This window comes from Leptonychotes weddellii, chromosome 4 (genome assembly GCF_054177405.1).
Source record: "Leptonychotes weddellii isolate Sample4059 chromosome 4, ASM5417740v2, whole genome shotgun sequence".
NCBI lineage: Eukaryota > Metazoa > Chordata > Mammalia > Carnivora > Phocidae > Leptonychotes > Leptonychotes weddellii.
In genome coordinates this window covers 49,157,779-49,174,395 of record NC_138372.1, presented here as the reverse complement: position 1 = coordinate 49,174,395, position 16,617 = coordinate 49,157,779, and the positions used below count along the sequence as shown (strand labels likewise).

The 16,617-nt window shown below is 43.1% G+C and overlaps 1 protein-coding gene across 3 annotated transcripts; it reads right to left on the bottom strand.

Moving 5' to 3' along the window:
• Positions 1-1,268: 1,268 nt before the first annotated feature.
• On the bottom strand, positions 1,269-16,208 carry LEPROT (leptin receptor overlapping transcript). Of its 3 annotated transcripts, XM_081818565.1 has the most exons (5): positions 16,087-16,196; positions 12,421-12,542; positions 11,166-11,241; positions 5,226-5,412; positions 1,269-3,523 (listed from the first exon to the last, which is right to left on the bottom strand). In XM_081818565.1, the coding sequence occupies exons 3-5, from the start codon at positions 11,192-11,194 to the stop codon at positions 3,407-3,409; spliced, it is 333 nt and encodes a 110-aa protein (XP_081674691.1). In that variant the 5' UTR covers positions 11,195-11,241; positions 12,421-12,542; positions 16,087-16,196; the 3' UTR covers positions 1,269-3,406. The 3 variants fall into 3 exon arrangements, with proteins under 3 accessions (XP_081674691.1, XP_006736216.1, XP_081674692.1); XM_006736153.3 differs by lacking the exon at positions 12,421-12,542 and having other exon boundaries at positions 16,087-16,208; XM_081818566.1 differs by lacking the exons at positions 12,421-12,542; positions 16,087-16,196 and adding an exon at positions 15,734-15,753.
• Positions 16,209-16,617: the final 409 nt, after the last annotated feature.

Sequence of the window (16,617 nt, the reverse complement as noted above, 5' to 3'; positions counted from 1 at the left end):
CGTGAGCTATTATACACTGGGATTTTTGCAAATAAGGTACTTCATGAGGCAGCATAGGGAAAAAAATTTAAAACACACAACTTACATCCATTTACAGAAATAACAGTTCCCAGTTGTGAACTAATTACTATGCTTGGAAAATGCTAGCATCCTCATAAAAATCTTGTTAAATTATGGTGCAAAATCTGAATTTTTTGCCAACTTGGAAAAGGGCACATTTTTGTGACGTCTCCTAAGCATTTCCCTGAGAGCATAAGGAATGTTATTAACTTAATGAAACGTTTCAGCTTCTAGAAGGGTCTTCATCAAGGGAATACCTCAGAGGCAAAGCTTTCTTGAGGACTGTAAGAAAAATCTGTGGGTCTGTAAGTGGAGGAAAAGAAACAACCATGAAAAGTACAACCAGCTGAGAACTCACCCGGAGGAAGGGGTGAGAGATGAGAGGGTTGCCCCTAACCCAAATATTATTCTCCTTCTATAAACTGCTGGAATGCTTTTTCCACTTTACTTTGAAACTCTGCCATTTTCTGTGAATGAGCCACTGGGTTCCAAGGCACTCCCTTGTAAAATGCAGCTGCAGCAGGGCTTGGGAAGTGCCCACAGCACTAGTAAGAGTTCCAGGGGAGGGGGGAGATGATCACAAGTCAGCCTTTCTTTCTGGGAAGGAGTCTGACCAGCACCACACTGTATCAGCCATACTAAGACAACTGACTGGTAGGAGCAGAGAGGTGGGTGATCTGGGCATAGGAGGAAGCCAGCAGGTGGGGCAGGCTGGGAAGAAGGCCCCACACCAGGAGAGAAGGCCAGCAAAACTCAGAAGAAAGTACCTGGACCCCAAGGGCATTAGGGGATGGGAGGTGCTGCAAAAATGGAAGAAAGACCTTTGTTCTTAGGAAAGGAGGTGGAAATTTACACTTTGCTTTCTCCACCCTGTTCATGCTACCCTGCTTCCGAGCCCCAAAACTCAGGCAGGTACCCTGAGCATTAGAAGTCAAAGACAGGAGGGGTTAGCCTGCCTCAGAAGGCTTGGCCTGGGAACTCAATCACCAATCTCCCACTTTCCGTGGCAAAGTGTTTCAAAGTCCACCTGTAAGCCAGTTGTCTGGAACATAACAGAGAATCCCTTCACATGACAGAGAATCCCTTCACAAGCTTACTTACTTGTGAGCAATTCTTTATGTGTAGTCTCAGTTTTAGAATGTAATCAGTGTGCTCTGAATCTCCAAAATATTTTCTAAGGTATACAGAAAAAAAACGAACCTTTTATAAAGGAAAAAAAAATCCCCAACACTTGTGTCATCAAAAGGAAACTTTTGTATTGTACATTCATACATGGTAATACTTCCTATCGACATTTATTATTTAATTGACACTTAAGCACTAAGAATAAATGTTTGTTTTTAAACACAGAGCAAATTCTACTATCTATCACTTCAATAAACCCATTCCATTATTAGGGAAGAGTTACAAATATTCTCTATTCAAGTACTTTATATCATTCTGGAAATACAATCAAGAGGCAATGCTTTAAGGCTACATATTAAGGCTACCTTGGTTATTTGAAATATGTATAAGTAACAAAGATACTTTTGCAGAAGGGGAATATAAATTAAACACTATTTCCATTTTAGGAAAAGAAATATTATCACAAGCCAACAAGACACTCAAAATGGTATCTTAAAATTTATTGCTATAACTGAGCAATAATCTATTGCTCAAACTGCCCGTTTCAGAACACCAAGAGATTCTCACTTTATCTTTTAAGCAAGGCTACATCAGAATAAAGACTTTTGAAATTAAACTTTCTTTTGTGTTAAAAGAGAAATTTATTACAATAAAATAAGTGCAAGTGTTATTAAAAACGCTGGTTAAAATTATAAAGTGTCTATATAATTTTTCTAGTATAAATACTGGAAGTAACATCAACAATTCTGTATGTACATAGAACTTGGAAAACAAAAGATCATGCACAAGGCCAAAATATAACTGCACACTGTCCTCTTAGGTATCACCATTCTCTTCTCCTGGTCCCAGATCACTCCAGAATATGAAAATATATACTAATTCCTCAGATTCCGAACTTCAAAATTTCAGTGTTTTCAATGTATATCAGTTACCACACATTCACAATGCTTTGAAGTCATTATATTCTCACCAAGTGGTTCTAGTTCCCATATTTCCCTTTCTCAACAGACCTTGGGACAAAAAGTTGAGCTAGAAAAACTGCTTAGAGGAGCCAGCGTGACACGTATTCCCAATGATTCATTTAAAAGGGGCATAAGATGTTTTATAGATCTACAAGGCATGAAAGACAGTAAGTACATCAACATGTGAAGAAAATTAAGCAGCTCACCCTCTGCCTGCTTACTTGGCTCCATGGCTCTACAGAAAGGAAGAGGCAGAGCCGTGAGGAAGCAAGGGCAAGTCGGAACTGCGGGGAGTGTGTGTGTTTGGGAGGGTGGAGGTGGACAGCATCACAGAGAAGGAGCTGGGGAGAAGTGTGTGATTATAAAGGGAAATGAAACAGTATTACCTGTCTGCTCTTGCCCACCCTGCTAAAGCAGGGACTGGCTCAAGCCTGGCCTCCCTCGGTGCATGCCAGGGGGGCTCTGGGGCGATTCTGTTCCCCCAGCACTGTGCAAACAGCCACTGCCTTTCAGACAGTGTGAGAACAGTTCCACAAACGTGAGGAACGAGATTATCGGTTTGGACGTTTCACAAATACCAAAGACACTCGGAAAACAATTTTTACAAATGAGCCGCTTAATGCCCAGAGAGATTAAGTGGTTCAGCCAAAGGGAAGACAAGGATGCTAGATGTGATAAGTATTCCTCTATGACGGCACTTATCACACTTGCATGTACATATAATTCCCTTGGGATCTCATCCAAAATGCGCTGGGTCCCTGGTGGGGCCTCTGATTCTGAACGTACTGGCTCCTGGGAGAGGCTGGTGCTGTACGGACCGCACTTGGAGAAGCAAGGATCTATCGACAACACAAAGAGGGAGCCACCTCCGTCTCTCTGGGCCACGAGTACGTCTTGGAAGTCCTGGGCAGAATGGAGACTCGCTCCAGTGTTACCTGTCTACCCAGGCACATCCCCGGGCAAAAGGTGCACTGCACGAGTGAGCAGCTATCTATAAGACTGTGTTCGTGTGTTTTCTGAGAGCACCATTACTATATGAACAGCCCAGCAAGTAACATAATTCAACTTGAGAAAGGGGAGAGGTCTGTTGGCTGGAAATAAAACTAATCTTTTTCTCATGTAGTCCTTCTTACAGTGAATAGGATATAAAGGTATAAAAAAAATAGCATATGAAATTTCATAATAAAAGGCCACATGTGCACACAAATACATACAGTATGACTTCTAAGAAATAAAATGCATTTTATCAGAATAAAGTGCTACCACTGCTCCCAGCTAAAATCATCTCCTCTTCCAAATACAAGGAAAAAACCTTGAATTGTAAGGAAAATGACTGCATTGCCTGCCAGCACAAGGCCACAGGCTCCCCATTTGATCTGAAACACAAGAAAAGAGGATTAAATCTTTACTTTCTTCATATTGCATTCTTTGAAAGTCTCTGTTATTTTCTGCATTAGAATCATCCAATGAAATATTACATGAAACTGCTAAAAGGCTTAATAACGTAATAGGCAGGAGACAGTGAACTATTCAGTAATTAGCCTAATTACTTCGTGAGGCTTGATAATTAAGTCTGTATCATCCTTATCATTTTCCCCGTTAGACATATTTCTCGACTTGTTTTTCGTAGACGATGATTGCCTTAAGTAAAATACAAGCAGCCAGAACATAAAGGGTCCAATTATAATATTGGGTACTAAAAGTTCTATACCCATTGCCTTCTTTCAGAAAAATAGGAATTGGAGAGTTATGGATTGGTCTGTTTCTTTTTTAAGCTTTAAATAATAATCTGCATACCAATGAAAACAGCTTTGCAGCTTGGCAGATGGTTCTACAGAGGCACAGGAGGGGATGAGAGTACCCTCTAGTGGGCATTTTTTGTTTTAATTTAACCAGGAGAAGGAAAACCTCAATGAAAGGGGTTCTTCAAAAAACATGATGCATAAAAACAGAAATCCTTACAGCCAAACATAAGAAGCACTATTCTAAGGCACAAGAAGAACAAGGTCATGGCAATTTTGCATTCAAAAACCTTCAATGCTTCTCCATTATCTAGATAAGAGTTCAGACTGGCATGGCATTCAAGAGCCTGCCCAACTGGGCTTCACCAGCCTTTCTAGCCTCGATCTCAACCACATCCTTTTGGCTCCATCATACTGAACTGTTCTTTATACCATATATTGCCTTTTCACACTTGGGTGCCATTCCATATAACAGCCTTCCCTACTTTAATCAAAACCTTATTTATCCTTAGAGGCCTACATCAAATGCCAGTTGGAATTTCTCTCTTCCTGGTGCTCGTATGGTGTTGTGATCATGTTTCAATTACCACACATAATACATTTATAGTGTACTTACCCTTCAGGCTAGTTTCTGTGCTCTCTGGAACAGAGACAGTATCTAGCTCTTATTCCTGGTATCTTACAAATAGCAGATGTTCCAAAGATTCAATGCCCCAAGTAAGATATCCAATGCCCCAAATAAGAGTTTCATGAAATTGAAACAGTATGTAGTGAGGGGAAATAAAAGCAAGTAGGACGAAAGACAGTGAATGTCAAAGAAGTGAATAAATTATACCCACAACATGTGTTTTGGAGACAAAAAGAAAAATTTTGTATTAGCTGTGAAGACGGCATCTTATTCACTGTATCTTCTAGAGGCCGTGTAGTTGTCCCTCAAAATATGCCAACTGTATTGGGTTGAAAATTATGTCCATGATCCTATTTGCAGAAGAATGTGATGTGATGCTCACTTTGGAACCAGAAGAGCATTGCTATCATGGTCTCTGTGGATTGCCCTAAGAGGCAAGGACTTAAGCACAATTCCAGAAAATAGCTTAAAGTCGAAAAAGCAAGAAATCACATGGTCTGGCTAAAAGTTGTGAGAGAAACAAAGAGAGCATTCGGAAAACATGGCCAAGACACTGAGAGGGAGATCTACGATGGAAGAGAGAAACTAAAAACACATCTGGATTTGAGTATTAAGCCTAAGCACTGGAAACGAAATCGCTGTTCTGGACACAGGCCTTTGAAGTAAACTCAGCAACAACTGGGCAAAACAATAGAAGACAAAACTTACCACAGACACACGGGCAAGAATAACAGGAAATCCAAAGGCAGAGACAACAATTCCAGTAGTGAAAAAATACGCCAGCTCCCGGCAGGCGCTGCTTGTGGCGTCCGAGTCATAAGTTGCTCTTTTGGCAATGAAATGGGGGATGGGAGAGATGACGTGAAATATCAGGACAAACAAGGGCCAGTAAACGCTGTCAGGTGGACCCAGAAGAAACGCAGAAAGAGAAGTTACGGTTACATTTTAAAGACACGCTGCCATTTCAAAGTCAGAAGCATCTTCACTGTCTAGGTCAAACGATCATTCATTTCGTTGTCAATACTCGTACATGAGATGATTTATACCAGGAACAGATAAGATGTAATGATTAAAAATTACTAGTCCGTTAATATGTAGATAGTTTACATGGTGTTAAAAAAAAAAACAACTATACAACGGGTAATCTAGAATCTTTATTGTTTTCTGTTATTAGTGAGCTGTAATTTTTTTTTTAAGATTTTATTTATTTATTTGACAGAGAGCACAAGCAGGCGGAGCTGCAGGCAGAAGGAGAAACAGGCTCCCCGCTGAGCAGGATCCCAGGACTGAGCCACCCAGGTGCCCCCTGAGCTGTAATTTCCTAAAAACAGAATCTTCACTTAGTGAAGATGACTTCACCTAGTTATCTTTGCTTTCCCTACAGAACACAGTACAGTGCTTTGAACATGCTAATTCAGTAGAGGTCTTTTGAGTATATGCATGTTGGAAACCCTTCAGTGGCTTAGAAAAACCCAGATTCCTTGCCCTGGCCTACAAAGCTTTGTATGATCCATTCATTTTGTGCCATCTTCTCTTCATCCACTCAGTAGCCACACCAGCCTTTTTTCTGTTCCTTAAACACTTCTAAGGCTTCTGCACTAGCCATGCCCTCTGCTTGGAATGCTCCCCTCCTGCTCTTCACACTGTCTGGCTCCTTCTTATGTAATCTAAACTGAGAGGTCTCCTTCTACAAGTGGCTCTCCCTAACCATTCAATTTTATTTATTTATTATTATTATTATTATTTTTTATTGAAGTATAGTCGACACACAATGTTACATTAGTTTTCAGGTGTACAACACAGTGATTCAACAAGTCTATACATTATGCTATGTTCACAAGTGTAGCTACCACCTGTCTCCATAGATCACTATTATGATGCCACTGACTCTATTTCCTATGCTGTGCCTTTTAACCCCATGACTTATTCATTCCATAACTGGAAGCCTGCATCTCTCAGTGCCCTTCACCCATTCTGCCCATCCCTCCACCTCCCAACCAAACCATCAGCTTGTTCTTGTCAATAAATGGTGGCAGGAAAACTGAATAGCTACATGCAAATGAATGAAACTGGACCACTTTCTTACATCATATATAAAAATAGACTCAAAATGGACTAAAGACCTAAAAGTGACATCTGAAACCATAAAACTCCTAGAAGGAAACACAGGCAATAATCTCTGACATCAGCCTTAGTAACATTTTCCTAGATATGTCTCCACAGGCAAAGGAAACAAAAGCAAAATTAAACTACTGGGACTACATTAAAATAAAAACCTTTTGGGGCGCCTGGGTGGCTCAGTTGGTTAAGCGACTGCCTTCGGCTCAGGTCATGATCCTGGAGTCCCTGGATCAAGTCCCGCATCAGGCTCCCTGCTCGGCAGGGAGTCTGCTTCTCCCTCTGACCCTCCCCCCTCTCATGTGCTCTCTCTTTCATTCTCTCTCTCTCAAATAAATAAAATCTTTAAAAAAAATAAAAAATAAAAACCTTTTGCACAGTGAAGGAAACCATTAATAAAATGAAAAGGTAACCTAATGAATGGGAGAAAATATTTGCAAATGATATATCCGGTAAGATGTTAATATCCTAAATATATAAAGAACTTATACAATTCAACACCAAAAAAACCCCCAAGTAATCCAATTTAAGAAGGGCAGAGGACCTGAACAGGTATTTTTCCAAAGAAGAAATACAGATGGCCAAAAGACACATGAAAAGATGCTCAACATCACTCAACATCAGGGAAATGCAAATCAAAGCCACAATGAGATATTATCTTACACCTGTCAGAATGGCTAGTATCAAAAAGACAAAATAAAACAAGTATTGGCAAGAATGTGGAGAAAAGGGAACCCTTGTGCACTGCTGATAGGAATGCAAATTGGTGCGACCACTGTGGAAAACAGTATGGAGGTTCCCCCCCCAAAAAAAAAATCAGAGTTATCATATGATCCAGTAATTCCACTACTGGGTATCTACCCAAAGAAAACAAAAAAACACTAATTTGAAAAAGACATATGCATATCTATGTTCACTGCAGCATTATTTATAATAGCCAGAATACAGAAGTAACCCAAAAGTCCATCAATAGATGAAGGGATAAAGAAGATGAGAGATAGATACATACACCCACTCACACACACACACACACACAAATATTACTCAGCCATAAAAAAGAATGAGATCTTGCATTTGTGATGACATGGATGAACACAGAGGCTATCATGCTACGTGAAATAAAACTGACCATCCATTTTAAATACTTCAAGTTATCCTTAAGCACATAGCCCTCTTAACTTTTTGCACACACTTATCCCTATTTGATATTTCCTTGTTATGAGAACAAGAATCTAATTTGTCTTAATCAATCACCATTTATCTCCATGGCCTAGAATGAGGTATTCCATTAATACTTACTGAATAAACAAAATGAATTTTAAGTATGAAAGTTATAAAAATAAATATGCTTACTAGCAAAAATTTTAGATAGCCTTTACTGTAAGAGGCAACTATAATACTGTAATGTTTTGCATTTTAAAAATTGCCATCTGCTATTCAATTACATTTTCTCTATAACTACTTCAAAAATATGTTTCTCCATCAGGTAGATGTTTATTATGCTTCATTCCTTAAGCGAAAAAAAGCACAGTCTCTACTCACGTTTATATATTCACATCACAGAAACACATAGCACCACAACAGAGATCCACCCTGATAGCCAGCACCTCTAAGCAGAAGTTGTGGCAAAGCTACACTGTGATGAAAGCTTATTTCAGCCACAGATTAGAAGTGCAGGATAGTAACCAGAAAGCAAGAAGGGAAAGGAACCTTCATCAAGAGGACTCAGGATGTAAACATTGAATTTTAACTCCTAATTTCAAATTATAGGGATTTTTGTGTGTCTCAAGAATCACCAAACAGTATCAGTGAAGGGGTCTTTAGAGATTCTCTAGTTCAAAGTCCTTATTTTACCAGTTAGGAAATGGATATACAGAGAGGAGAAGAGGTCTGGAATAGATCCAGCTGGGACCTGACATGCCCACAGCCAGGAGCTTTTAATTCTTCCTAGAACACAGTGAGAGTTTTCTGTAAAACAACGTAGGAGACTAAGCTCCCATTCACAGTAAGCCATCAATAGTCAACTACAAGAACTGTTAATATAGAAGCAACCTTGGGGCGCCTGGGTGGCTCAGTTGGTTAAGCGACTGCCTTCGGCTCAGGTCATGATCCTGGAGTCCCTGGATCGAGTCCCGCATCCGGCTCCCTGCTCGGCGGGGAGCCTGCTTCTCCCTCTGACCCTCCCCCCTCTCATGTGCTCTCTCTCTCTCATTCTCTCTGTCTCAAATAAATAAATAAAATCTTTAAAAATATATATATATATAGAAGCAACCTTGTTTATACACAAAATTTAAATATTAAATGTTAACTCTTCAGAAAACATATAGGCCAGAGATTGGCAAACTTCTGCAAAGACCAAATAGTAAATATTTTAGACTTTACAAGCTGCAAGCTCTCTCTCTCAACTACTCTGTCCCTGTAGTAGAAAAGTAGCCAAAGATAGTACATAAATGAGCGTCGCTGAGTTCCGATAAAATGTTAATTACAAAAACAGGCATCAGGCCTGTTTGGCCTGTGCGCCAGTTTGCTGACTCCTAATGTAGATGATAATCCTGGGTTATCATTGTTAAGATACAAAACTAATTTCTTTGTCGTAGCAGTAATGTCTCATTTTTTTCTTAACCTTACAGAGATCACAGAGAATTAAAACACCTGGATTTAGAGTTGGTTACGAATAATGGTCAAGAGATTCAGAACCTGAGTCCAAACTGAACAGGAGTCACTTAAGGCTGTGCAATTTGGGTTAAGTCTTTAACCACTATGGGCTTTGGTTCTCCAGTTAGAAATGAGGATAACTTAGATCCTTAAAACTAGACTCCGGTAATAGCTGCAAATGCTCTGGACTAATGTCAGTTATTGCTTATAACTGGCTCCCTCTTGTGTATACACAATTTCTGTGATAGCTGGCCAGGACTGGGGTGAGAGATTTTTTCTTTTTTAAGATTTTATTTATTTATTAGAGAGAGCGCGAGCGAGAGAGCACGAGTAGGGGCAGGGGCAAAGGGAGAGGGAGAAGCAGGTTTCCTGCTGAGCAGGGAGCCCAATGTGGGGCTCGATCCCAGGACCCTGGGATCATGACCTGAGCTAAAGGCAGACGCCCAACCGACTGAGCCACCCAGGTGCCCCTGGGGTGAGAGATTTGAACTCATCAATATCCTACTGACTCGCTCCAGTTGGTTTAAGTTAGTTCCATCATCTTCTGTGCAGTTAGTTGCTCAAGCCAATCACCTGGGAGGCAACCCCACACCCTTTCCCCTTGCTGAACCCTGACATCAGTTAACAAAACCTGTTAGTTCTGCCAACCTGGATCTCTCTCCTTCCTTTCTTCCCACTGCTACTGCCACAGCCCTACATTTTGCTTGATTTATGACAGCAGTGCCCTGCTACTCACCCTGACTGCACTCTCAGCACCTTGCTACCCATGTTCACACTTGGGCCAGACTGACCTTCTTAAAACATAAACCCCCTCACCCTCTAAACCTATTCTCGAGATACTTCTCCAGCTCCTACTGCCTGAAGTATAAAATCTCACCTCCTTTACATGGCATACAGTGCCCTAAAGACTGACTGATTCCACATCCTTGAACAACCCTTCTTGCTGCCCATCCCAGCTACACTCTATGCTCTACCATAATGAACCACATGTGGTTTCCTCAACAATCTATATGCTCTCATGTCTGTGAGCCTCAGCATAGAACTTCCCTGCTGCCCAAAGTCCTCTTTCCCCAGTTGTCTGCATGGCCTGCTTCCTTATTTCCTTTACATTTCTGCTCACATGGTACCCTCTCCGAGAGGCCTGCCCTGACCACTCTCTCCCAGGCACCTGTACCCTTTACCCTTTATTCTTCATAACATTTCTGCCACTGACAGAATGGACATTTTTGAATCTGTTTATTGTCTGTCTCCCCCACTGAAATATACACTCTAAGAGAGCAGGGCCTCGGTTCTCTTATTCCTTAATCCTCCATTCCCGTAATGGTGGCTGGTACATGGTAAGCACTCGACCAATAGCTGCTGAATAAAGAAATTTTGTTGAAAGTTCCCTCTGCCTGGAATGCCCTCCCCTAACTCATCAGTCCCACAAACTCTTATCAGGCACCACGTCTTGGCTTAAAGAGCACTGCTTCTCTGCAGCCCTCCCGGACTCTCCCAGGGAGACTCAAATACGCCTTTTCAAAGCACTCAGTGTCCTTTGCACTCAACTCCACTACAGATCAACTGGATAGTTGCCTGCCTGCCTCTCAGGCACAACTAGAACTGTGAGCTCCTTGAGGACAGGACTGTGTCTCTTCATTCTTGTATCCCCAGCTGCTCCAGAGTAGGTGCTCAGTCAATGCTTACTAAATGAATACCTCAAGTTTAAAAAGAGCTTTTCTCTCTGTACAGATACAACTGACCCGTGAAGGGACCTGGACTTCACTAACTCATTGGTGAGAGCCTGGTGCTACACTGACCAAACTTGCTAACACTCATACTAACGGTGTCGAAGGTACAAAAACAGGAATAGTTCTTTTTGAGATGATAACTTACCCATAATCTTCTAAGGCACATCCCAGCATGAGAAAAGTCAGTCCAATAGCCCCACTGAAGGATAATGCCACGAGAGCTGTGAAAAATAAAACCAAGAGTTAAAGATCCCAGATCAGTGGTTGCCAGGGGCTAGGGGAGGAGGGGAGGAGGGGAGGAGGGGAGGAATGGGGAGTGCCTACTAATGGGTATGGAGTTTCTTCTGCGGGTGATGAAATGTTCTGTTATTAACCAGTAGTGATGGCTGCACGACCTTGTGAATATACTAAAAACCACAGAATTTTACACTTTTTTTTTTTTTAAAGATTTTATTTATTTATTTGACAGAGAGAGAGAGCACAAGCAGGGAGAGCAGCAGAGGGAGAATGAGAAGCAGGCTCCCCGCTGAGCACAGAGCCCGATGTGGGGCTCAAACCCAGGACCCCGGGGTCATGACCTGAGCAGAAGGCAGACGCTTAACTGACTGAACCACCCAGGCGCCCCCAATTTTACACTTTAAAAGGGTTAATTTTATTGTATGTGATTTATATCTCAATAAAAACATTCAATTAAAGAAAGAATTAAAAGGTTCCCAATTTAAGCGAAGATAGTGATTTACCTATTTCATTAGCTGATGTCACATTTGACTGGCAAATGACTGCCGATGCCCACCACTTTAAAATCATTAGGTGAGAAAGGTCTCAAGCATTTCCCAACCCCTATCTAATACATAAATTCCCTCTTTTCATTACAAGAGGCCAGCCAGCCTGTCTGCACAACTCCAGTGAAGGGAACTCATGACCGCCTGAGGCAGATCATTTCCTTCTGACAGTATCCAAATGCTGAAAATCCTCTCTTTAAATTATATCCCAAACTGCCTTACAGTAATATACATACCCTTTGATCATTTTGCCTCCCCCAACCACAGTACTTCAAGTATTTGAAGATTGCTTTCATGTCTTCCTAGAAAATTATTCCCAACTAGTATCCACCGAATAAAATATTTATTCCCTGCATCTGTTCAACACTAATCTCTGAGGGGGCAGGAACGTATTTGTCCTTGTAACTCTGCTGAGTGGGAGACAGAGCATTAGGGCCGTTAAACAATCTTGAGCTCTGAGTCACCACCAACAGGCGTTCAAATCTTAACACTGCCACCAACTGGTTGTGTGACCCCAGAGAGAAACTGAACCTCTCTCCTTCTGATTTCTCACCTGTGAAATGGGAATAAATAAATGAAAATAAATAAAATAAAATCTCTCTCCATCTGATTTCTCACCTTATCATGGAGCTGATGGGAAATAAAGGAGATAATCTATGGGAAGTGTCTGGCAAAAGGAGGTGTTCCATAAAGAAAGGTTGCCTGATGAAGGTATCTGCTCATTTTAGCAACGTTCTTTCCTAAAGGTATAAACCCAAAGCACAGGACACAATTTAGCCAAATTTCCTTCTGAAAAAATCCATACGGCTCAAAATTATTCAGTAACTTAATTAACATTTTGATTGCTTCCTTTTAAGAGATTTGGGGAGACTGTCTTATAGAAAGATGCCAAGGTGCTTTTTAAAAACATCTGCAAGTATACAGACATTAGGGAACAAGGAAGGGCTGTCAATTTTAATTTTTATATTTTTCCATGTAGTACGTCACTCTTTAAAGAAAAACTTACAAAATTAACTTTTCACATTTTTCATGACAGATGGTCTTTTCCCGGTTGGCACTGTCCCTTCCCTGTGTCTGACCATCTGCATCACTCCTTCCTGCAGGAGACCTTTCAAAGCTAGGAACCATAGATGTCTTCTTTCTGTTCTGTGACACTGATCTCTCAAGGGTCACAAATGTACCTCCAGCTGATTCTTTTTTTTCTTTTTTTGGGAATCACATCCTCTGCCATCTTTTAAAGTTGGATCTAACCAGGAATCCAATTTCATTTCTTTCCACTGTACACTTCTACTGAGACACTGCATTCAATCCAAAGCTCCCTGGTACCACAAGGGCCAAGCCACATCTGATGCTGCAGCCCAGAACAGGTCCTAAGAACTAGGCCTGCACCTCCTGCTCCACTCTGGACTTCTCTGCTTGGGCAGCCAACAAGGACCTCAAATTCAACATGTGTAAAACTGAAACATCCCACCCTCTCCTTCCAAACACACTTCTTCCCTTTAAGTTCCGTTTTTTTTTTTTAAGATTTTATTTATTTATTTGACAGAGAGAGCAAGCACAGCAGGGGGAGCGACAGGCAGAGAGAGAGGGAGAAACAGGCTCCCCACTGAGCAGGGAGCCGGATGTGGGGCTCCATCCCATCTCAGGTCAGATCGTGACCTGAGCCGAAGGCAGACGCTTAACCGACTGAGCCACCCAGGTGCCCCTTTAAGTTCTATCTTGAAAGACCAACCAACACTATCATCACACTCTGTCTTAGAGAAAATTAGCAAGTCAAGGTGACTCAATCTCCCAAATGTCACTCAAACCTACTGCTATAGACTGAATGAGTGTATCCCCTCCCCAGACTCATGTTAAATCCTAGTGCCAATGTGATGGTATCTGAAGCTTCTGGGAGGTGATTAGGTCATGAAGGAGGGGCCCTCATGGATGGGACTCCGAAGCTCCCTTGCCCGCTCTGCCATGTGAAGAGGACACAGAGAGAATACAGCGGTCTGTGAATCACGAAGCAGACATTCACCAGACCCTGAATCTGTTGACACCTTGATCTTGGACTTCTCGGGATCCAGGACTAAGAAATAAACGTTTGCTGTTTAAGCCACCCAGTTTCTGGCATTTTTGTTAGAGTAGCCCTAAGGGACTGAGATGTCCACCCTCTTCTCTTGAACCCGCCCTCATCATCTCACACCTGCCTCCAACTGCTGACTCTTGCAATCCATCCTCCACAGGGCAGGCAGTGATCTCTCAAATAAACAGAGATGGTGTCGCCCCTTCACAGCTGCTCTCACAGCCTACGGAGTTGTTTGGCACATGTTCTCTCCACTTAAAAAACTCCGTCCTTGCTCCATCCTTGGTAAGGCTTTACCTTACTGACCTTTTTAGATTCAATGCAAAATTGCCTCTTTTGTGAGAGCAGTCCTCTTTCTCCCAGGAGTAGGGTTAAATAATCCCATCTGTGTTAGTTTCCTGGGGCTGCTATTAACAATGTACTAAAGTGGACCCTTTAGAACCAGAGGATTTTATTTTCTCACAGTTCTGGAGGCTTGATGTCTCTAATCAAGGTGTTGGCAGGGCCATACTTCCTCTGAAGGTTCTAAGGCAAGAATCTTTCCTTGCTTTTTCCTAACTCCTGGTGGTCACTGGCAATCTTTGGTGCTTCTTGGTATCTACCTGCATCATTCTAGTTTTTGCCTCTGTTTCCATGTGGTGTTCTCCCTGTGTCTCTACATTCAAATTTCCTTTTTTATAAGGACACCAGTCATTGGATTAGGGTACACTCTAAACCAGTATCATCTTAACTTGATAACATCTGCCAAGATCCTATTCCCAAATAAGGTCACATTCACAGGTACTGGGGAGTTAGAACATGACCATTTCTTTTGAGGGATACAATTCAATCCACAACACCATCACTGTACTCCTCCTGTTATCTAAGCACATCTTGGACACTTCAACAGTAATATAATTATTTCCAGTTCTGTCACCCCAAAATTACTATTATCTTTTTATCCCAAGTCATAGGCATACTGTAGTCCCTCAATAAAAGGTGAACTATCTGTAAAATGCTTCTTTCCCTTAGTCCTTTTCCACTTCATAGTCTATCTTCTTTTTCACTACATCACAATTTCTACCATATTCACACATAACCATTTTTATTATTTGATAGTTTGGGGGCATGACTAAACAGCACAGTGCAGTACTGAGATACTACTTGTCACCTGTTCTGCATTGGCTTCAAATGGGCATGTCACACACTGGACATAGAAGCATATTTACTAAACTGATATAAAAGTCAGCCAGAAATAAAGATAAAATGTGTCTGCCGCTAAGAGCTCACATACTCAAATTTCAGAGTGCACACATATGCATGCAAATATGCTCTATACATGTTTATAGCAGATACTGATTAACTGGGAAGATCCTTGGGTACAAATTCCAAAGAGGACAATAATTCCAACATAGAAACAAGTTACACTACTCTATTCAAACATTAGAAATCGAATGGTTTCCCACCAAAATAACAGGAAGCCTTCCAATAGCCTCTCCCACCGCTGCCATCTCCCATTTCTCTAAAGGCATACAGGTAAGGGAAAGGGTATTCTTGGTATCCCCTTTTTTAACTGCCCCATTCAAAAACGTACTGTGCAAACACTACTTTCTTGTCCGTCCACAAACACTAAAGAAAGTAGCGATAACATTCCACCTAATCCACAACTACGAGAAATACAGAAATACAGAATTTCTGGGGGCTTTCCGTTGCCTGCAGTCAACTCTGCTCAACTGGAAAAATCATCAGTACCGAGAAGATTAAGAGCCCCGGTGCCGAGAAGACTAGAGACAACAGCTGCTATGGAGGAAATGGGAAACTGCGGAGCTGCAGGAAGAGGGAGGAGAGGCGTTAGGGTGGACATGTCAGGAAGTGAAAACCCACTCTGTTTAAAACTCGGCAGAGGTGGGGGGGGGGCGCTCCGAGGAACTGAGGAGCCGGGAGGTGATGCTCCAGGCCAAGCCGGGTGTCCCAGGAAGGCACTGCTCCTGGCTCCGCCTGGAGGGCCCGGGAGAGCCGGGCAAGAGCGTGAAGACCAGTGAGATTCCACCCGCACCCCGCGGGGCGAAGGGAGAGGGCGAACGCCTACCCCCACCCCGGGGAGGTAGGGAGGGCGGCGGGCCTGGGGGATGTCGTTCCCTGCCCACGCGCTGAAGGCGCAGCTCCAGGCTTAGCCCGGGACGGAGGCGACACCCCACCGCAGGACCAGGGAGCGAGCTGGAGGGCCACGGATATACCTTTAACGCCCGCCATGTCTCCCGAGCTGGGGCCGCGGCTGCTTCCGGCTTCCTGCCACGGCCCGGCTGCCGCCCAAACCCGGCCACGCACCGCACCGCGGTTCCCGGGCCCGCCCCTTCGCACGGAGCCCCACCCCTGACGGTCCCGATCCGCCCCGCCCCCGAGCCCCGCCCCTGGGGTCTGAAACCCGTCTCGCAGAGCCCCGCCCCTGGCGATCCCGATCCTCCCCGCCCCGCCACGCACAGCCCCGCCCCTGCTTGTCCAAGATCCGCCACGCCAAGCCCCGCCCCTGCCGGTCCCGATCCGCCCCTCCCGGACACACACAGCCCCGCCCCTGTTTGTCCAGGATCCGCCACGCAGAGTCCCGCCCATGCCAGTCCCTTGTGGGTTTCAAGTTCACTCCAAATGCTTATAGCCCGGCCGCTGGGGTCTCGATCTCTCCCGGCCTAGCCATTCAGAGCCCCTCCCCCACCGGTCCCCCCTCGCCTCTCCCCCTCCACTCAGAGCCGGATCCCAGCTGGTCCCAAGCT